The following is a 22996-nucleotide window of genomic DNA, read 5'->3' on the forward strand; positions in this document are numbered from 1 at the left end:
AATATTAAATAAGAATAAAAAGTAAAGCTAGCAATATTAAAGGGGCAGTTGAAGAATCAAAAGTGTTACAATCTGAAGAGACAATATTGAAATAATTTTGCTAATGAATTCTAGCTAGATGGAGTAGCTATTATCCAGAGATCCCTCGAATCCTGCAGCCACCACAGTTTAGAAAGACATGACGAGATACTTGGCAAACTTTTCAGAAAGGTCTCAGTGCTCTGGCGGTGTAAATTTCTAGCATAACTTTTGGATACCTCTTGACATCTGAAGTAACTGGAGTGGTTTTACTGTACATCTTCTCTAATTGGCTACTTGACAGGTGATTCTTCATGGCAATTGCAAGCCATGGTCACAGAACCAGGAGAAACCTCTTTTTCAGGAGCAGCTTTTCTATTCCTGAAATACTCAGGAGTTACGAGCCCACTTCTTTGGTTTTGAGTCTCCTCAAAATGAACTACTGATCCATGATTTTTAGGCAAGGCCATTATAACTATTAGATACAGCATTTTAACAGAGTGTGTGCTTTCATAGTGTAGGACAACTCAGCTTGTCTATGTCTTAACATTATGGTATTTTGCTGACAGAATTCATATTAAAAAAATGACGAGAGGACCCTGATTAGTCAGGCTTAGCACGGTATAGAATCTTCCATCTCCAAAGGGCTTCTAACTTAAACAGAGAATCTCCAAGAGGAGGTATTGTCACTTCCATTTTCAACACAGGGAGCTGAGACTTGCAGGAGGAGAAGGAGAAGACAACTTTGATGATGGATCCAATGTTCCCAGAGCATTCTGGCACCTTTCCTCTTTGTGGGAGTTCTCAAGCTTAGGCAATGGGGCTGCTTATGACTGGCCACAGATCTGCCCTAAGGTTTCATTGCTTTTAATACTTAAATTTCTAAACAAAATACCTAAGGCTCAGTTTGTAGTATGGTTGCTGTCACACCATCTGAGGTAAGACCTAAGGGTGAAGGTAACTCACAGCTTTATAGCTACCTCATGGCAGAAGGCTAGTCAAGCTTCTGATGCAGAAATGGCACATAGCAAGGTCTCTTCCATCAAAGCCCTGTGACCCTGGAACCCTTTTGCTATGCCTCATCCTTGGTTTTAAGTTACTGTTTGAAGATGCTCATATATGTTTTTAACAGTTTCCCCCATCTTCTGCTCAAAACTTTTTATTTATTTCAATCTTCTGTGTAGAAGAGTTAATTCTGTAATTTAAACAGGTGAATTTTAGCTCAACAAATCAAGAAGTGACATCTTCCTGCCAGCATACCAAGGGTGGAAAGGCTAGACTTTGTCTTTGGTATTTTGTTAAAACCACAAATTTTCTGCAGTACTTAATGTGTGTTATTTAGTGAGCTGATCAACATATCCTTAAATATTATATTGCAAAACAATTCTCAGAACCTGCCAAGCTCTAGACACAGTGGAGACTAAGCACTCATCTCATTTGTTTTCGGCAGTGCTTGATCTTTGACCGGGAATGACTGAGTGGCAGTGCTTATCTGAAAGAGCTCAGCATGTAAGAAAGATGACTGGTTCCATCACTTTCTCAAAAAAGATGTGAGGAGAGAGGATCTTAGGTGTGGGATACAACACTGTAGCAAAAGAAACTCTAAGGTTAGAAAAGACTAAAGAGAAAAATTGTGGAAGCCTTCTGTTTCACTTGGAAATAAAGCAACACTCTGCACTTTAAATGCCCTGGGTGAAATTGTGACTGCACTGAAACTAGCAAAAATTCATTTTCATTTTTATTGCAGTTAGGATGAGAAGTCTGCGCTTATGGCAAGTTCAGATATGCTTCTGTTCATAAAAAAGACTTACCTTTGCAGGTAGGTGGTGTTGTCCATGTTCCATTTTCTAAGCAAATGCTCCGCAAGGGCCCCTCCAGCATGTACCCACTGTAGCATGAATAGGTGATCATGTCTCCATACTGATAGAAGCTACCACGAATCAGAGCATTCTCTGTGTGAGCTGGGGGGCCGCAAGATATCTCTAAACAAAAAGAAACCACCCAGAGCCTGGTAAGCTGCAGTGCCTACACGATACAGTTTCTAACCATGGACACAGCACTTTGCACAAAGGACCTGCGAGGTGCCAGAGAGACACTTCTGATGGGAAATTAGTAAGTAGGACTTCTTCATGGTGCAGACACTCACAGGGAGAACCTGTACGTACATGCAGTGAACACTGAGATGACCAGAAACAGCAGTTTCAGGTAATGCAACAATGGCTCTATCCACCACATAGACCAGAAACTTTCAGATGGTCCCAGGATATTCATAATGCTGGATTTATAGAGTGAGGTGAAGTCACTGTTCAAACTAATCAATACTGCTTGCAAGAAGCCAAAAGCTTTCAGACATGTCTGCAAAAAGACACTATGCCTTCTGTCAGTGCCAATAAATATAATAAAAGGCAGCATGTCCCTACAACCCTCATCATCACCCATAATCTCACAGGAATCATTCTCAGGATATTTAGTGTATACAACAGCTAATCCCAGCTCCAGTGCTTGCAAAAGGTAAATTGAAAAGAAAATTACAGTAGGGCCTAGTAGACAGTAGGATGAATGCTGTTGGGATATCAACCCACATAGGTATATTCTGGATCCTTTTAAAGAAACAACTTTGTTAGAAAGAAAATCAAATAGCTCTTCTGTGGAGCTTCTTAGGTCACCTTTGTGTGTCAGGATCTCTTGGACCAACCCACCTCTCCAAATGGCAACAGCTGACAAAAGTTCTCTGCTTCCAGAATAACTGCATCTAGATGGAGAGCTCTGCTGACACATCTGTGCTGTCACACTTTTGTGTGATACAGCTGTGGTCACCAGCCCTCTGGAAAGTACCAAACCCCTGTGGAACTGTATATCAGGTACTTACTTTCACACTTGGCTGTTGCTGGAGTCCAGGTCTCATCAGCATTACAGGTGATCACAGACTGCCCTTTCAGCTGGTAGCCTTCCCTGCACCTGATGGATACATTCTGACCGACATAAAAATCCACCTCGGAAAGAAGAGCATTCTCTGGGATTACGAAAGGCACAGGACAAGGGTTTGCTGTTCAAAGAAAGGGTGTAAGGGAAAAGGAGAAGGGAGGGAAAAGGGGAGGAAGGAAGGAAGCAAATACTTTAGAATAGTTCCTGCAAACTTCAAAATCAAATAATGTGAAAAGCAATAGAAATAGATGCTGCACACAAGTCCAATTTATAACGATGTAACGTTATGAAATTAAGGTAATAAAATACTACTGCTACTATTACTGTTTGATTCTCTGCTGTCACATAGCTTGCCACCATACTCTACTGATGCCAGTAGAAGACATATCAAGTATTTAAGTGGGAAATATCCTACCTGTTACTATCAAACCATTTGCTCATGTCCTTCCTGTTTAATGTAACTCTAAAAAAGACCCAGACCTATCCTATTTCTTGTTCTGAGGGGCTGGGTCAATAAAGAGCAGCAAAAATCCAGGTGTTTGAGCAGAGACTTAACAATAACATCCATTAGATCAGGGGTCCTCAAACTACAGCCCGCGGGCCGCATACGGCCCCCCAGGGTCCTCAGTCTGGCCCCGGTATTTACAGAACCCCCCGCCCCCCGCCAGGGGTTGGTGGGGGAAACCAAGCAGCCGCAGATGGCTGCCTGCCACTGCATCCGCGCCGGCCCCTGGTTAAACAGTTTGAGGACCCCTGATTTAGAGTTTAGAATTTCTCTGATAATCTTATTTATTGCTGGCTGTAAGCTTGCTGAGCTATTTTTGCGTAGTCCGTTGATTTCATTATGATTGTGGAAAAGGCTGGACTCTATATACAGCAGACATTGAGGCCAGTTTCCTGAAAACTAAAATCCTGAGTCCTTTGTAATACAAAAAATAAATATCTCAAATCAACCACCCTAAAACTACAGCAGATCTTAAAATTTGTTACAGACACAGAGCAACAAAGAAGGCTACTGTGTGTGTGTGGCACAGCGCACATGTATGTGAGGTGCTATTTCACAGAATCACAGAATCATTTATACAGCTGTTAAGTCCAACCTCCCTCTCAAAGCAGGGTCAACTAGGTCAGAGGTTGCTCTGGGACTTGACGAGCTGAGATTTGAGTATCTCCAAGGATGGAGATTTCGTGTCCTCTCTGGGTCTCTGTTCCTGTGTTTGACTACTATGATTGTGAAAAGTTTCTTCGAATACTTAACTGGAATTTCCTTTCTTGCAACTTGTGTCTATTGCCTCTCATCCTACCACTGTGCACCTCTGAGAAGAGTCTGGCTTCTTTTTCTTTACACCCTCCCAACAGTCAGCTATAGACAACAATAAAGTCGCCTTTCTGCCTTGTCCTCCAAACTTTTATCTCATCTGCTCCTTATATATCGAGTGGTTGACTACAATTGACTCCATTTTATGTCAGCCTTCCAACTACGGGAAGCCAGGCAGAACACACTTTGTTCTTCTACTGTCACAAAACCACACTCAGACAAGTTAATGCTTTAACATATCTTAGTAACTGCTCCCTTTGTTCCTCTGTAAAAATGGAACGCACACCAACAAATCTCCCCATGTAGGCCAAACCAATTTTTTAAACTACATATTTTTAAACTACAAGTGACAAAATCTGCTCGTGGCCACTCCAGAAGAAAATTGCAGTACATTTCCACAGAGATCTGCAGAAGTTGCTCTCTCTTTCTGTCAGTTTAAATGAAAAGCAGCCTAGACTTCAGTGCTTACAAATTGAGACCAATTTTTCATCACAAAGAAAACACACACGTTTACAGAGAGGCAAGGGATTACTCCATCTTCCATCTCTTGTGCACTCTGCTGCAGGTTCCCCTTCCAAGCTGTATCCCCTCTCACAGAAATATGCTATTGTACTGCCAACTGTATTGTTTTCGTAAGTCACCTTCCCATTCAGTAAGGAAACTGGAACTTTGCATCTGGTCTCTGCAAAGGAAGAACTCACATTAATACAGCTGGATATTAGACTTGGACTTCTAACAATTCCTGCATTACACAGTATGCTTAAAGTAGCAGCCACAGAACAATTAATCATGAAGAGCATTGAAGGAGAGTTCAGTAGCCCTGGGAAGGAAATGTAGCCAAGCTAGGAAAGGAGCTCCTCCCAGTGACAGAAAAAAGCCACAGCCACGTGTTTTTCAGGTCAGCAAAATGTGGCAGTGCTGGAGAGCAGAGGACACATTTATGACTTCATATCAAAGTGGCGCAGAACATGGACATGGTTCTTTCTTGCCACTGAGAGGTACCCCAGAAACTTGCAGCCCTTTGCACCTTCCTTTTCATCTGACAATACCAGAGAGATGAAGGATGGGTTTGGTGCAAGATGCCAACACTGACATTACCAATTGCTCCCCTTAAGAATCTCAGCTGTGTTTCTGACACTGTCAGGCTAACAGTCCAAGCTGGGTTACCACTGCTACAAAAGAGACTCTGTTCTGCATCCCATTTTCCAGTTGATTTTCCTAGGTGGTCTGTGTAATGGGATGACCGAAGATTAAACTATCAGACAGACATAAGGTCATCAGGAGAGGAAGACAGGAGTTGGTGAAGTGGCTGTGCTCAACCCTGTTCAAGATGTATTTTCAGCATCGCTAGTGTGTGAGTTTTCTCAGGTGGCTGGCTAGGTGCTAGAGACCTCCTCTCTGATGTGGATGTCCCCTATCAGCTTTCCAGGCTGCTGCTATAAGGTCTGTAAAGCATCAGGGCACTGTAGCGCACAGTGATCTGTGCATTGTGTGGCTGCCCAACACTGCACACCTGATGATCCCTAGCATTCATGCACTTTTCATGGCTCTGGTGACAGGAACCTAACACCTGTCTTGAGTGGAAGATCATTATCTGTCTTAGTTCGGTGAAGCTGTCACAACATGTTGGTTGCCTCTGGATCTGTGTGTGCAGCTGGGTGTGGAGACATCATCATGTCAGCCCCATGTAAGAATGGCAAGAGCAGCTATGAAAAGCAAGCAGGATGCTGGGTCTACAGTTCAGCTTGGGAGACCTGAGGTATATGCAGCAGGGACAAGAACGGCCTGAAAGGAAGTAGATGGGCAGGAAACAAGTTAGTGTGTTTCGAGGAAAAGAAAAGCACGAAGCCCAGATTTTGTGTTTTTATGGCAAAGAGGCCAAGAATGAAGTGCACTCAGAAGTTAATGACACTGCAATTTAGTAAGCTTCTATATGCTTTACATTTCGAACAATCACCCAACAACACTGGCTATCTATGCAAACTTGTGATCTTAAGTTTTCGTTCTCTTTATGTGTTGACAGCCTTGTTTCCACCCACCACCGCACACTCCATGTGACACAGACAGTTCTCACTTGGCATTCATTCTGCTTTGTGACTCAAGTGACAGGACCTGCTGAGGGAGCACCTGAAAGTGGTGATTTGCAAAATGGTACACATTCATGGTGTTTGTTCATGTGAGTAGAGTGGAGGTTAAAGGCTGAGCTGTTGAGATTGCCTTTGGGGCCCAAAGTTCAGAAACAAGAGTATCAACTTAATTGACTACAGGAGATCGCTGGGAGAAAAGTCACTTGTGTCCATGCAGCTACCACCTTTGGTAGGGGTTTGATTTTCTGAGATGGCAAGTAAACTCATCTCTCATTAAACTTGCTAAACTGCAGATTGCAACCTTAGGAAAAATGATGTCTAAGCTCTTTCTGGCTTGGTAACAGGCAGTGCTCATGGTGACACATCTCATTTTTCAGGCACCATTTTTAATGCACATTACAGAATAATTTCCCAAAATCAGCTCAATCCCTGGATCATATGATATGCATGCATGAAGGAGGAGATATTGTTTATCCCAGATTGGAATGTGCTAGGTCATGAAACGTGCCAGGCTAGACGTGAAACGGTTACCTTCACACAACGGCAAGGGTATACTCCAGCTCCCATTGGCAAGACATGTGATATTCTGGGGCCCAACAAGATGGTACCCGGAGTTGCACACAAAAGTTACATTACTTCTATATGTGCTTCCTGTAGAAATGGCCTCTGCTTTTTCTACTGAGGGATGCAGCCCACAAGTAATTCCTAGAAGAGAAAACATTTTGGTTTTTTACAGACAATGAAGGCCATTCTCTCCATCTGTTACACACTGTCTGACAGCTCTGTTCACACACTGAATTAATGGAAAGGTAGGAAGAAAGAAGCAGTGAAGTATTATATGGCGAAGGGTTATATGATGCCTTGCCTGCCCTCTCTCTTGGGGTTCAGGCTTCGGACACCTGAGAGAGAAAGTGTCCAAATGTATCTGATGGTGTTGTGAGCTATGAGGTGTGTTCAATCAGCGATCCAGATTGTTTCTTCTGAGCAGGCCAGAGGTTGCATTTGCAGTCTCCTTTGCTCCCTCTACAGTTGAAGGTGATCGCAAGGTGTCCTCAAGAAAAATGACAGTGGTTAAGAAGGATCTTGCCCCCTGTCCCACACTTACTGTGGAGACAAGGCAAACTCGTGAGAGGTGAGAGAGAAGAATGCAAAGATTAGGACTATGACATCACCATGAGAAGATGAAAAATGATTTATTGGTAAAGATTATAAAATATTAGCATTTTATTTATAACCTGTATGAAATAAGTCATAAATCCTTCCTTCCATGTTCCTACCATTAATGACCTTCTGCTGCACAGACAGCCAAGATTTGTTACTAGGGAGCACAGTCTTCCATCTCCAGACATACAGAGTGGCCAGGATATATTAGCCTTGGCATCCTTGGCATGGCAGAGATTAACCATCACAGCACATGATGTCCAAGGCCCCTGACTGCAATGCAAGGCAAATCAAATACAGCAAGACACACTCCTCCCCTACCGACCTAAGCACAACTCTATGCTTATGCCATTTTAATGTGCCAAAAGGAGCTCCCTTCAGACCAGAGAGGAACTGCCAATGACAATTTCTCTGCTGGCTTCTCCTCTGGCTCCTCCTGTTACAGCCCTCCAGCTGGAGGGGGAGACTGGGAGGAAGCCAGCAAAAGCACTCTGTTTGTTCCCAAGAACAAACTGTCCTGGAAAACTGCCACCGTGTTGCTCTGCTTGCTACTTACGGGTGCACGAAGGGGTGGAGGGGCTCCACTTCTTGTCAACGTGGCAAATCCTTCGGCTTGGTCCCTGCAGCTCAAAGCCAGGGTCACAACTGTAAAAAACCTCACTGCCAAACAGGAACTCTTCTCCCTGAACTGATCCATTTTCTATCATGTCTGGGGGTCCACATGATACTCCTATAACACAAGGAATATGTTACTATCAGCCATAATATCCTGCCCTGTTCAGGACCTACCTCCACAGGTTTTACTCTGAGAAATGGGCAAAGAACACAGCATGTGTCTGGGCATTCCCAGATATTTACCCCTGAGTAGCAGAAGAGTATCATGCTTTCTGCTTCCAGTTCCTACTAAAAGACAAAAATCTATTGTGGGTATGCTGGCAGGAAGTCTTGGGAGAGTCCACTATTGCCACTTACACCCAACAGCTGGTAAATACTTATGCAGACAACTTCTATTTTGGCATTGCAGTCAGTGGGCATCAGACATCTCACAGAAGTGAAGCACCTTTGGGAATAAGTATCCACTTTTGAGGATGTTAAGTACCTGTGACTGCTAGCAACTAATGTGTTCAGAGGTCCCCAGTAACCCCAGAAATCATAACATCAACTGTCAGACCTATTTCAACTTGGAAGCTGCCTGCACAGCTTTCTTAGGGATACAGCAGCAAGGTGTAGTAATTTCCTTCACACTATTACCTGCATGCACCAGCCATTCTGCAGCTCTACCAGGATGTTATCAGTGGTCCCTGCCAAAATTTTTAGGCAAATGCAGACCGTATGAGTTATAAAGCAAAGTAAGTATTAGTGTTTTCTGTTGTGTAAAATCACCCTTGACCAACACTAAGTGATAAACTGAGGCGGAACGTACTTCTGCACACAGGCACTGAGCCACTCCAAAGCCTGTCTTCTTGGCAAGTCCGCTCTGCATCACCCTGTGAAACAAAAGAGAATGCTCAAAGAACAACTTTACCTAGTCCGTTCTTTTCTCCCATCAACTCTAGTACCCAGCAAGGCCAGGATGTTTTCCCTCCAAGTGCAACCCACAAAAAGAGACAGCTAAATGCTGCCACCCAAGTCTATCAGCAGAGTTTAGGGTAGCACTCTTTCCTGCAAAGTGATGGGTATTGTTTATAAATCAAAAGTTTGTGGGGCCAGCTAGTCAGTTCTCTCATCCTTCTCCCTGGGATATTATCTTTCTTGTCAGTTCTACCACTCTTGTTCCCAGGAATGTGTTATGATGACAGATTTTCTCCTCCCAGGACTCACTCACAGAAAATCTAACTAGCATTTTTTTCAATAACAGCACAAGCTTGTGTTTTATAAATGTAACCTACTGATTTTAACCACATCCCAAACACTCAATTCTTTAAATTTGCTTATAAATAACCTTTCTTAGGTACAGGTTTTATAGCCAGTGTAATAGCCCAGAACTGATTTCTTACTTTATTCCAAGACATGGAGAACAACATCCAAATGTGTCCCTTGAACTAATGTACTTTCATTACAAAGCAAACCCACTGACAAGGGCAGCTGTTTGACCTGAGGATCATGTGGCATCACACCCGATGGACTTTGCTTCCCAAAGGAAAAAAATCAGGACTTCAAGGAGACAGATTGACGCTAGGTGGCGAAGCGGGAATACAAAGCTTGGAAGGACTTTTTACTGTATGAAAGCACTAGCTTATTACCTCCAAAATTTACCTGAAACAGCAATTCTACCTATCTGTCTAAATAGCAACCCGCCCCTCCATCCTCAGTGATATTACATACGTGGCAACAAAATGCAAATTAAATTTATTGTTACCTAAGCATTCTCTAAACTCTCTTTTTTATTCTATACTGAGTGAATTCCCTCCTGACTGGGTAAATTCCCATTCACGAAGTACTCACTTTATTACTGGTCTTACAACAGCACAAAGGAAACAGACTTGCATTCTGCTTAGTATTCACAAAACATAGCATTAAGAGCCAGCCTCTGTCCTGGTGACACCTCCACCACCTCATGCCTCTGGATGTGACTGGGCTGTACTCTGCCATCACCTGGGGATGGCTGAGGCCATGCTGTGCCTCAGCAACATACTTTCATTTCTGAATTCACTGCAGCTTTTGAAAACGCACCTGAGGCAGCTCTAAATTGGCTAGCTTGAGTCCTGAAATGGGACTGCAGTGCTGATCCAGGGCTCAGGTGGGGATAAGAGCCCAATACTCATAGTAAAAAGTATTGGACAGGAACGAGCTTTGTTCCTTTCTCTGTCAGGGAATAAAGCTGCCATTGAACAAACTGGAATCCCTTTGCCTTACTAAAACAAGAGATATCACTTTGGTACCATCTAGCTATGTCATAGAACTGAGGGCAGTGGAGTTTATCAGGAGCTTTGTGTCTGAAAGGCACAATGCAGCAGACATAATGCTTGGGACATTATGAAATAGAGGGAAGAATGCAATCTAAGTCTGGCCAAAGAACCAGTTCAAGAGAGCAATACATGAAAAACTAATTCTTCCATGGTTTATGGTCACAAGCATATATAATGCTGTATTTGCAAAGGGCTTGAAACAACTTTCCATTTAAAAAAAACAACACTGAAAGGTATCTGCTGAACATGTATCTCTGAACAGGATGCTTATATTTGCTTCAAATATACTCTTAAGTCATTTAAGTACTCTCCCAGACATACCAGGAACCTTCTACAGACAATAACAACAGCAGATACCTAACTTCTGCGGCAGTTAAGGGAATATATCAGTACAGACCAGAAATAATACATTCTCGCAATCACATAAGAACTGAAAATGACAACTAAAGGTTTAGAGCACTGAAGATTTGAGCTTGCTTACTTGTAATTCATAGCCAGAATCACATTTATAAAGAACCACATCTTTGTATTTGTATTTAGTGCCAACCACAAATCCATGCTTTGGAGACTCTGGGGTCCCACAGGACACAGGAATGCAGATGTCATCAGAAAATGGTGGCACCCAAAATCCACTCTCCTGAAAAACAGATGTAGTTTGAAGTGTGAAGGCACCACTTTATATGCTTAATTCATGTTTAAATGAAAAAGTTAGGAAAATCATAGTAGAAGCATCCAGTGGCTGTGGGTGTACAGATATGGGTAATGTAATATTATTATCTGTGCAATCCTTAATAAAACTCAGTAATTTAAGCAACACTTTTAAGATGGCAACATAGACAGGAGCTCAGCTTTGGCAGAAACATTCAGCTTAGAGTTACAAGACAGAAGGAAGAAAACGTAAATGGGGTAACAGAAGCTTGGAAAGGGTAGTTCACTTGTACAAGGTTACCTAATAGCTCAGGGAACACACCAGAAGAATGAAATTACAGATGCCTGATACCATGTTCTGTACTTGTAGCTGTCCCCTGGCTGAATGTCTAACAGCATGACTAAGTGCTCCAGCTGCCTTCCCAGGCTCTCCAAGGGAAGTCCGATACCTGAAGAGACACTCATCAAATGCACCTACTCCTACTTCCACAGATTTTTGAAACAGCAAAATAACAGGAAAACTTCTCCTTATTGAAGTGCTGATTGAGCAAAACCACACATGCTCAGCCTCTCTCATACAAGCGGACTTCGTGACTTCAAAGAGTCTATTTACAAGCTTAAGCGAAGGTTGTCCACAGCTAATGTGACAACAGGTTAGTAGCAGAACTGATGAAGATGTTTGCGCTTTAACATACTGTAGATTCAAGTTTCTACAGCTGCAAAGCGGATTAAAATGTGTGCTGCCTGTTATTCTGGAGAAAAAGAGCTCTGCACACAACCCTCAAAATACATTAGAAATCTTAGATACATCTTTTTAAATTCTTGGACATGATTTATTCCCTGAAATGTGAAAAAAGGAATGCTTTTCTAAAGGACAACATTAATTTTCAATGGAAGAAGAAATCAGTAATTTCTAGTTCTGAAAACCAGTAATTGTTCTTACTGGACAGCAAGGAAGCACATTATATTTTGCAGGACATGCTTTAAATTTTTTTGCTGTGTGCAATTAAGGGCCAAAAGCTAATGAGGGCATGAGGAGGACTCTTGAATTCAACAAAGCTGGCAAAATAAAAGATTGCAAATAACACTATACCTTGCACGCAGATGTACTTGTTCCCACCAGATTATAGCCTTCCACACATGACAAAGTGATGTTTGCGTTCACAGTGAAGTTGTCCCCAAGTACGATTACATGGGTGATATTTCCTGGGAGGGGACACTTTCTGGGGCAACAGGAAATATTTTGAGGAGACCACTGTCCATCTTCCTGGCAAATGCATACATCCACCTCTGTCACCATTGTGTAGCCTTCCAGGCATCTGCAACACAGCATGAAGACCTGACCACAGACACACAGCTAGGGATAAGCTAACCCATAAATTATGAAGTCAGACAGCCATTTTTCAGCACAAGTTGTTCATAAGCACACATTGGGATTTCTCTACTACTTCAAGGTAACCCAGAAGCATGTCTGGACTGATTTTATTCTGTTGCAAGAGCTTGAAGCTTCAGACTTCATCTCCAGCTGCCTCATGCTGCTGCAGCACCACAAGGGAAAGCGAGTTGGTGGCTTTTAGTGGGTGGAGGGTACTGAACGCTTTAGCGTAGCTCCTGTGCTGCCCTTTTGCAAGGAGTGCTGTTGGTTAGGTAAACAGCATGTGACTGCCAAGCAATTTAAAGATGATCTCACTTTCTTCCAAGAACAAACCAAGCCTTATGCTGACCACAGGGCACTTACTTAAGATATTTAAGGCTGATTTGTTCTGTTCCACATGGACCTTCACCAAGAGCAACTCAATTGGCTCGCAAAAGTGGGTTCACTTGTAAAAAGGCAGACTCAAGCACCCCTTTGCCTTGTTAAAGATGCAAGGAAATGACTGATACTGCTAATTTAATCTGCATGCCATGTCCAGACTCTATCCCATACTACCATTTGCTTTTACTGCTAAAAACCCCTCCCCTTCTGCCAAAGAAGTCACCTTGGAGAAAGATCTCCAGTGTGCACACTTCAGGAAATCAACAAAACCCCCTTTCTCTTGTATCTGACACAGGAGTAACTTTGCATCAGCAACACTTGCTGACAGTGCAGTGTTGCAGTGCAGAAAATGGGACAAGAGGGAGATCAGCCCTTCTGTATTACAACAGGCACCTGAAGTAGGAAGATGTAAATGGGGTGCCAAAAGGGGCGAAAAATCGCACATCCTGCCGACTGTTGCTGCCATCTGCAAAGAAAACCTGAATGTCCTGAACAGTGTTACAGAGGAGGAGAAGAGGAATGCAAAAGGGAATGGGAAATTAAAGGCAATGGAAGAGTGCAGCCCAAAAGGCTGAAATACCTTGCTGGAATTTTGACAGTGGACCAAATAATATTTAGGGTACGTGGGAACATGGCTTTGTGAATCTGAGCATGTGACAGGGCATAATTTTTCTTCCAGGCCTTTTGAAAACTTGCACTGAGGGTGCATGCACCTTCCATCTTCTTTCCTTCAGAGATTTGATGGAAACAGAACGGCAGCAGCATTCTTACCTGTACTGGACCTTGCTCCCATAGGTGTAAGTGTTCCCAAGAACCTCTGCATTTAGGACAGAAGGTGGTGGGCCACAGCTTAACAGCTCACAGCTTGGGTATGGCTTCTTCCAGACACCAGTCTCCACACAAGTCAGTTCTGGACTCCCCCGCATGACAAAACCTGTCAAGCAGGTATAGATGATGGTGTTCTCATCTGCAGGGCTGCTCCCATTGATAAATGTGTTGGGGATGATGGGTGGAGAGCCACAGGAAATCTGCCCGCAGCGAGGAAACCCAGAACTCCACTTGCCAGCTGCCTCACAGGTGACTTCAGAAGGCCCTAGCAGTTTGAAGCCTTCCAGGCACTGAAACTGGGCGCTTTTCCCACAGCTGAAATCTGTACCAAGAACCACCCCATTTTGAATCTGTGGTGTAGGACACAGGCAGGGTAGGCAAGATGGAAGGCTTCCACTCCAGGAGCCATTGGACAAACATTGCCGTAAAGGATTGCCATGCAGCTCATAACCAGGGAAGCACACATACTCAGCAAATTCCCCATAGGTAAAGCCTGAGCCATTCAGAAAGCCATGGGAGATGTCTTCAGGAGGTCCACAAATAACTGGCTTACAGTGTGGAGCTTCTGAATCCCAGGTACCATCACTCTGACAGGTCAGCATTGACACTCCTTGCAGGCTATAGCCTTCATTGCAGTAATAGTGCACTTCTTTCTTAAAGCCAAAATCGGAGCCCCTAGTTCTCCCGTTGGGAAGAGGCAGTGGCACAGGGCAGGCCACAGCTTTGCAGACTGGAGCAATTCCACTCCAGCTTCCGTTTGCAAGGCAGACTCTAATCCTGTCTCCATCTAACAGGAAACCTTCATTGCAGCTGTACTCTGTATGTCTCTGGAATGTGTGCTCCTCTCCAGTCACCCGACCATTTTCCAAAACTGGTGGTGGGCTGCAGGAAACAGGAATGCAAATCGGTTCACTGCCATCCCACTTCTGGTTTTCTTGGCATCGCCTCTCTGTGGGGCCATTTAACTGGTATCCAGGATCACACTCATAGTAGACAACACTCCCATATGTGTAGTTTTCCCCTCTTATGTTCCCATTCATAAGCTGGGTAGGCGAGTTGCATGTTATTGCTGTGCAGTATGGAGTAGTGTTACTCCACTGCCGACTTGGCAAACATAGTCGTGTGTTGGAGCCAACAAGCGTGAACCCTGGCTTACAAGTGTACTGCACCGCACTACCGAGTGTGTTCTCAGTGAAATGTAAAAAACCATTCTCTGGGGGTGACAGCAAGGCGCACTCTATTGAAACGCAGGCAGGGGCAGTGCCATTCCAAGCCCCGTCTTCTTGGCAAGCTAGAACTGGGTTTCCCAGCAGCTCATAGCCAGAGTAACATGTGTATAAAATGATAGTTCCAAATAAGAAAGTGGTGAGCTGCGCTGCACTGTCCTCCTTCAAGGAACTTTTGAAGTCTTTGAAATTGTCAGCCAGTAACATATGTGAAAGGGAGGAACTCTCTGTAACACTCTCCTGGTCAGAACGTCTTTCCCCATGTCTCACCTGCACGTACTCCCCGAAGTCAATGTGAGGAGGCAGGCCGCAGTCTGTTGGAAGGCAGGTTGGTGTGGAGCTGGACCAGCCTGATTCTTCACAGGTCTGCATGGCAAGGCCAGACAGCTGGAAGCCTGGCACACAGCTGTAAATGACCATGGCCCCATAGCTATAATCTGCACCCTCCACAAAGCCATTCTCAATGGGCTGGGGGGGCTGGCAATTTATAGCTTTGCAGGAGGGAACCTCTGTACTCCACTCCCCTGTCTCTAGGCACCTCAGCGTTTCCTCCCCTTGGAGCTGGAAACCTCTGTCACAAGAATACCTGACACTCTGCCCATAATGGAAGTTTGTGAATGAGTATTTGCCATTGAGGATCTTCTTAGGCCTTGAGCATTGAATAGGTTTGCAAGCTGGCTTTCCTCCAAGCCACTGACCATCTTCTCCACAGAGAATAGTTGTGTTCCCCACCAGTTCAAAGCCTGGTTTACATGTATAGAGAGCTGTGCTGAGGAAGGTGAGGCCCTGCACATCAACAATGCCATTCTGAATTTCTTCTGGGTGGGGGCACTCCACAGGAATACATTCTGGCAAAGGCAAGCTCCATGAGCCATCAGCCTGGCATCTGATGATAGACTCACCCTTCAGTAAAAACCCATCTACACAGATGTATTTCACAGTGCTACCAAAATGAAGGGATGAAGTCAAGGGGTCACCAAAGGGGATGTATGGAGGTGCAGGACACTGTACAACCTTGCAGAAGGGAAAGGAATCATTCCACTGTTGGGAAGGCAAGCACTTCAGTACAGAGGAGCCATGCAAAACATAACCCTCCTTGCAGGAGAACTGTACAACACCAACTTGATAAGTTACTTCCCTTAAGACCAGCTGGTTTTCTGCCAAGGGTGGTTCTGGACATTTTGTTGGGACACACTTTGGGCTTTGCTTTTTGCTCCATTTCCCAGACTTCTGACACGTCCAAGAAACATCTCCAATCAGCTCATAGCCTTCATCACAGAAGAAATCAACTTTGGATCCCATATCAAAAGTTTCTCCCTTGGAGTAGCCATGCTGGATGGGTGGTGGTTTTCCACAGCTGAGGGGAATGCAGTAAGGAGGTGATTCACTGTACCACTGCCGATTGGCTTGACACGTAAACACTGAGCTCCCAACCATCTGGTAGCCAGACTCACACTGATAATTTGCTTGATTCTCAAAGAAGTGTCCAGTTGTTTCCTGCAAAACAGGTAAGACGGGGACATGTCTGAAATGAAGATGCATGGTTGTGGCAATAGAAGACTGATTTAGCTCCTTGTGTTCTCTTGGTCTGCCTTCTAGCTGCATCCCTGACAGCAGTAAAGGCTGTCTGCAAAGAAATGAATGCAAATAACTTACACAGAACGTCTTCCCTCAAACAATGCACTCTGCTGTTAGGAATTCCGAGAGCACTATCAAAACAAAATAGAGGATTTAGGGCTTAAAAGGTAAAAGCTAGAAAATATTTGCTCTGCTTTACCCCTTTCTGACCTATGAGGCCAAAAGCTGTGTAGACAGGAAATAAAAAACGGCTCAGGAGAAGCTGCCATGAAATGGCCTATTGTTGTTGTGGTTCTTTAGCTTACAGGTGTATTCAAGGCCGGAGCCCCCAGATGTACTGTCACTAAGAGACATTTAGAAGTGCCACATATGCAGCCACAGGGTCTTGAGCAGGCAGCTGAGGAGCCTCGTAAAGTTGCGGCTGAGCTCTGACTGAGGTATTAAAAAATGTCTCTAACTGGAAGGAGGATCTGGAGGAGTGATCCTACCTAAGAAAGACAACACACAGTGACATGCATTAATTAGAGGATGTACCTGTGTGGAAGTCCGAACAGAAATTGTTGCTATTACTGCTGGAAACCAATGGAGGAACTGGGATGCAACCCCCCACCCCCAACTTTCAGCAAATGCCGATTCCCTGCAGATGTAACGAGGGGGGGTATTCAGAAGAATAATGTTTTAAAAATTCAAAGTTAAATTTTTACAATAGTGGTTTTGATCTTCCTTACCACAGTATTACTTACCCTTGTGCATCAAAGCACAACATAGGTTAAGTAGTTGTTACAGGTCTGAGCTGCCACAAGGAGGTTTTTGACCTCAGGCATTGTTGCAATGTAATCTGATAAGGAAAGGGGCTTCAGGAAAGAAGTGTGCTTGCGTTGAAAGGAGAGAAATTATCCCAAGGTGATTTTTCTGTTGCACATCAGATTTTTTTTCATAGCAGTGAAAACAGCAAGGCTTGTGAACTGGAAACAGTACTTCAAATGCCTCTAGATGGCACCGGAAAACCACCCATGGACCAAACAAATGAAAAGGAAGACATTAAGGAAATCAGCTGATTGTCAAATGGCATCTGGAGTCTCCTAACTGAAAACCCACTTTAAGACAGGAAATTCCTTGGAGGTCTTCATGTTTTCCAGACATGGCTCTGCTGGAAATCCACCCATTTTCCCCTTTGCTTATTTCATCCAGCCATATACTTCCTCAATTTTATTAAGAGAGCAAAACAGAAGAAAGAAAACTCCAACAGCAACAATTATGAAGACAGACATTTGGTTTGCTATGGTACCAGGCAGATGAGAAAACTTATTCTGTACCTTAATAAAGCCATTCTCAAGCTGTGGTGGTTCTCCACAGGACACTGGGTGGCATGTGGGCAAACTGCCACTCCAGTTGCCAGTGGCCTCGCAGGTCCGCTTCTTCTCTCCCTTGATGTAGAACCCCTTGTTGCAGCTGTAAGCCACCACTGCTCCGAAGCTGTAGTTGGCCCCACTGGCATAGCCATTGCTAATGTGGGGAGGCTCTCCGCAGCGAACGGGAATGCACTGGATGCTCAAAGGAGTAGGATTCCACTGGCCCCCTCGAAGGCACTCGATCTTGGCAGAAGTGTTCAGAACAAAGCCTTCCATGCACTTGAAGCTCACGATGGAGCCAGCTGCAAACCTGGCTTTACTAATGGATTCCAGGATGCTGTATGAGACGGCAGATGGCTTTTCACAGAAATCAGCTATGCAACGGGGCACCTCCCTGCCCTCTGGAGGCACCCACTTCCCTTCTGCATTGCAAAGCAGCTGAGAGTTATCAGCCAGGCTGTAGCCATCCGAGCAGAAGTAATAAGCTACGTCGCCAAAGAGGCGGTGGCCACTCTCTGGTGATGCATTTTCCACATGTGGTGGTTCATCACAGGATACTGCCAGGCACTGCTGGTGGCTCACACTCCACTCGCCGCTGGCTAAGCACTCTATGGTTGCAGGGCCAACTAACGTGTAACTGTGGATAAGGAAACCACACAGGAAGTCAAAAAGACAAGCACTGTCTAATATTACCTACAGTTTCCTGAAGCCCCTGCAGTACAAGCCTAACTGCTAGCACCCAGAAGGATAGGATCCTTTACAAAAGCTATGATAAACCTCAAAAGGAAAATTCTAGGGCCTACATGTCCATGAGTGAGGTGTCACAACTAGGGATAGCGTAGCACACCTGTGTATATTGCTTGTCTCTCAGCTGTCCATCTGATTACTATTATTGAACTTCCATTTTGGTTGAAACTACTACAACAAACCTAATATTACGCTGTGACAGTCCATACAATCCTCAAAGAAATGATCCCACCAACAAATTCTTCCCTTTCAGCAGAGCTGAATGGAGAAGAAAGAGATGAAAAGCCTGTAAAGGCCTTTTGGGTTCCTGTATCAGCCCTATCAATCTATTTTCATACTTGCAAGCAATGAGAAACTCCTTAGTGAGTTACCCAGAGATGCTCTTGCCAATAATGCACATGGCTGTTTTATAACAACTTCCTAAAAAAACACTGTAAAAACTGTTATGAAAGTCAATAAAAAAGATTAATGCTGAGTAGAAAAAAAAGTATCACTTTTTACAATGAAATTCTACCACATGATTACTGTCAGTGTAGTTGTACTTCTCTGTCTCTTGGATACAGTGACAGCATTACTACAAGCTGCTCACCACCCCACTTGGAACCGTGCTGCTTAAACATGCAACAGTGGAGTCACAGTACCTGTGACTACCTGCCTCAGTTTTGAAATCTCTGTGGTGTGCTCTCACAAAAAGCAAAGAAACACTAACTACTGCAAAATTCCCAGTGACTCTTTCAGCTGGAAACTGGTTGTCCAGATTTTGATTGCAACATTTATAAAAGTGCTCTGGCTTGTTTGCAGGATTTGTTTTCAAAGCCTTATGACTGGACTCCAGAAAAAGAGCCTATTATGTGTCATTGTTTAATATGATCCACTCTATTCACTGACACAGACAGCTGTGACCCTCTTTAAATGATGCTATCTTATCCCATTTAAAATGCTTTTATAGGAAAGAGAAGCAGCTTTTAAAGTCATAATGCAGTCAAGAAAACAGAATAAGGATGCTTTGCTTCAATTATGTTTCAAATAATACTGCAAAGCCCATTTATAAGAAAAATGCTGTCTTATCAATCTACCTTTTTACAGCAAGTAGGAGCCGAAAATCCTCCAGTCGCTTTAGGGCCTGACCTGGCAAAATCTCTGTATACCTGCTCTGCCTTCTGGGCAGAACAGTTTCAAGAAATTCTATGGGACCGCTCAGAGGCTGTAGAGATAAGCATGTGCAAAGGTTCTTGCAGGATCAGAGTCCAGCATTACATTCACGTTAGAAATCATCAAAACGGAGCCTCATCTTCGATGGAATACGGTCTGAAAAGATCACTACACTGAGCAGACAGAAATCAAAGAAAAATAATTCACCTCAATAAATGAGGAGTCAGTTTTAAGGAAGCTGAATTTATAACACTAGAACAGATAGTTCTTAAAACACACCACACAGCTTTCTTACAGCCTGATGAGACATAAGGAATTCTTTATGATCAGGGCCTTGAATTTATCACAGAAGTACTATTTCTGTAGTAACTTCAAGGGAGAGGGTTTCCTACTGAATTGGTCTATTATTCCCCACAACTCCTTTCCATTCTCCTCTTCTAGAGTGTATTCAGCTGCCGTGAAGCTACTTTAAGGCATGTCTATGTGTCCTGTACTAACTTGACAGTCCACAAAAAACATCTCCATCATACTTAATTTCCAGAAAGTTAAGACAGAAGCAGTAAAAATTAATTAGTGTGCAGTTATAAAGGCCTTGTGAAGCAATGGGCCGGTTTTACTCATCCTGACTATTAGTTCAGTAGTGCTAATCTACATACCCTTCCTTACACGTGTAAGAGACCGTGTTTCCAAAGGTAAAGTTATTTCCACTGATGACCGCATCTTTGATGGCAGGAGGGGATCCACAAGTGACAATGTTGCAAGCTGGAGGAGTGCTGTTCCAGTTCCCTGAAGATGCACAGACAAGTACAGAAGGTCCCTGAAGGCTGAGACACAAAGACCATTATTAAGGCTGCCATTTCAGTCCAGGTGAAGAACAGCGAGGGAAAGAGGTGCTTTGCTTCTCACTGACTTCCTGGCCCCAGTGAAACCAAGGGGAGTCTCTCACTGACTTCAGTAAAGGCCAGAATCTCACCCTCTGTTCATCAAAAAGCACTGCTGATGCTGTCAAAAAAGCTGGTCTTCAGATTTTGAAGAGAGAGCTGGTGGAATTCATGCAGGGCCTCAGTGCACTGTGCAGATAAGACATAACTTCTGCTGTAGCTTTGCCCATCTTTGATCCACAAAAGAAACTCACTGGGTGCTGAAATATTTAAGCTTAAAGACTGACTTGTATGCCATCAACACCATGCCAATCTTGAGACTAGCAACTAGACCTCAGCTTGAGACCTGATTCACTCAAGGTCTTAAACACTGTCTTCTCTCAGAAAACTGAAGGAAATGCTCCAGTTTTCAGGTTTGTTTACAAAAAGGCATTTGGTTCCTTCAGGAGATAAAGGATTGCTTAAGTGAATGACCACATACATTTGAAGTTGATGGTATTTTTTTGTTTCCTTAGCTGAGGAAACAGCAAAGCATTGGTACAGAAGGTGTCACTCAGTTGTCTAAACAGGTATTCCACACCACCCTGAGATGCCCAGGGTGAATGCCTTGGCCTCCAGCTGCTGTCATCTGGCTATGGATTCCCAGTAGATCCCATGTCATATCTGAGAGCCTTACACAGGTGTCTCTGATTCCTACAATTTTGTCTCAAATAGTATTAGACCCCCATGTTTAGTTGACTGAAATGAACTTGGGAGTTAATGGAAGAGAACAACACTGACCTGTAAAGCCCGTACAGATATGGCACCAGCCCTTGTCAGGGCAGTGGGCTTTGCCTACCTGTGGCAATAAAGTTAAGACAAAAAGCACATAAGAGGTGCTTGAAGGAAGAGACTGGTTCCACATTTAGGTCCAGAAATAATGCATAAGAGGGACACTGCTTGGGAGGGCTTCCCCTGGAGTGGTCACCACAGGAGAGAGGACTTCTCTCACCAAGCTATAGAAGACAGGTAAAGGGAAAGAGTCACAACTGATGTGGTATTTGCTGCCTGTATGTCCTAAGTCCATGGTCAAAAAACTTGCTGACATTGCTAAGAACACTACCTGGTTTAGCGGGGCGCGCATAAGCTCACACTGCGGGTCTGTGGATCTACGTCTTAACAGTACATTGTACGCAGCCAAGGTATGCATTTGTATTAACGTGATTGAAACATCCACCAAATGAGCACACCTCACCTACCTGCCTTCATCTGGACAAGGGAATGCTTGCAGCAGGAAAATACAGAAAAAATTCAGACTTCAAGAGGTCCGTATGAGACCGCTTATGTCAGAGTAAATCTGCTAGAGGTACAAGGATACCAGGAGAGGCAGAAACCTGTACTTAAAGCCACATCCTTGGATATAGCGTTACTGTATTTTTAATGGCAGCATATTAAAAACGTGTTTCCAATATAATTGCTTACAAATGGAAAACAGAATAAAAGTCTAGAATAGATTACTACTACAAAGAGTTCAAGGAGGAAATTAGTAACTTCTAGAAGGTTCTTTCACCAAAGACATCGTAGAACAATAGCAAAAAGAATACTGGGTATGTACTAAAGCTGTAGGCGTATGACAATCTGTAAAGACAAATAAGAGCTGTAAAGATAAATAAGAGCTTTCAAAAATGACAACTATTCTTCTGAATATCCAAAATAAGTCTTTGAGCTTAATGGTAAAATGAAAGCATTGCACATCTGCATCTATATCTATATCTATGTAAAATCCTGAATTACCTTCTTGAACTGCTCCAATTTATGAGAAATACAGAAAATACTTTCAAGATATAAAGAAATCTTTTTAAATTCCATTTCAGTATTTTATCTTTGAGCAGTGATCCCAGCTTTATCTCTTTCAGACATAAGATAGACCTGCCAGCAGGCATGCCGCCTGCATTTGGTTCAGAAACGTTCCTGCATTTACCTGTATCCATTCTCACAGGTGTAAGATACAGAGGAAAGGTAGGTTGTGCCAGTGAGTGTGTATTTTCCATTGCTGATATCCCGTGGGCTAGGACAAGTCACCATTTCACAGGAAGGGGGAGGATGATTCCAAATGCCACTAGCAAGGCACAGAATTTCCTTTTCACCCACTAAGTTATATCCATCATTGCATCTGAGTTAAAAGAAAAGAACTGCTATCAAACACTGAGCCTTTTATGCACAGCGTAATCAGCCACGCTTTTTCTCTCTTCATTCACACCTGCATACAACACCTCACTCTGCAGGGCATAGAGAGCAGTACTGGAGTATGTTCTGCTAGTGAATAGCCACAGCTGTAACCAAACGTCTTTCCATTACTTTAATCCCATCTGGTTCCTCTCTTTCATTTCAACCATTCTCTCAACTCAGCCATACTCTCATTGCCAGATTC

General features: G+C 43.6%; 1 protein-coding gene across 1 annotated transcript in view; it reads right to left on the reverse strand.

Annotated features, from left to right (window-relative positions):
• Positions 1-22996, reverse strand: part of SVEP1 (sushi, von Willebrand factor type A, EGF and pentraxin domain containing 1) — a 128755-nt gene that overhangs the window by 15940 nt on the left and 89819 nt on the right. Inside the window, exons 35-46 of the mRNA XM_040580415.1 lie at positions 22547-22738; positions 20362-20529; positions 17771-18443; positions 13594-16373; positions 12160-12385; positions 10900-11055; positions 8933-8996; positions 8066-8239; positions 6880-7053; positions 4770-4943; positions 2888-3064; positions 1830-2000 (exon numbers count right to left, since the gene is read on the reverse strand). Coding sequence (XP_040436349.1) covers positions 1830-2000; positions 2888-3064; positions 4770-4943; positions 6880-7053; positions 8066-8239; positions 8933-8996; positions 10900-11055; positions 12160-12385; positions 13594-16373; positions 17771-18443; positions 20362-20529; positions 22547-22738 — 5129 coding nt within the window. The remainder of the gene's footprint in view (positions 1-1829; positions 2001-2887; positions 3065-4769; positions 4944-6879; positions 7054-8065; positions 8240-8932; positions 8997-10899; positions 11056-12159; positions 12386-13593; positions 16374-17770; positions 18444-20361; positions 20530-22546; positions 22739-22996) is intronic.

Source organism: Falco naumanni, chromosome Z (assembly GCF_017639655.2).
Source record: "Falco naumanni isolate bFalNau1 chromosome Z, bFalNau1.pat, whole genome shotgun sequence".
In the NCBI taxonomy this organism is placed as follows: domain Eukaryota; kingdom Metazoa; phylum Chordata; class Aves; order Falconiformes; family Falconidae; genus Falco; species Falco naumanni.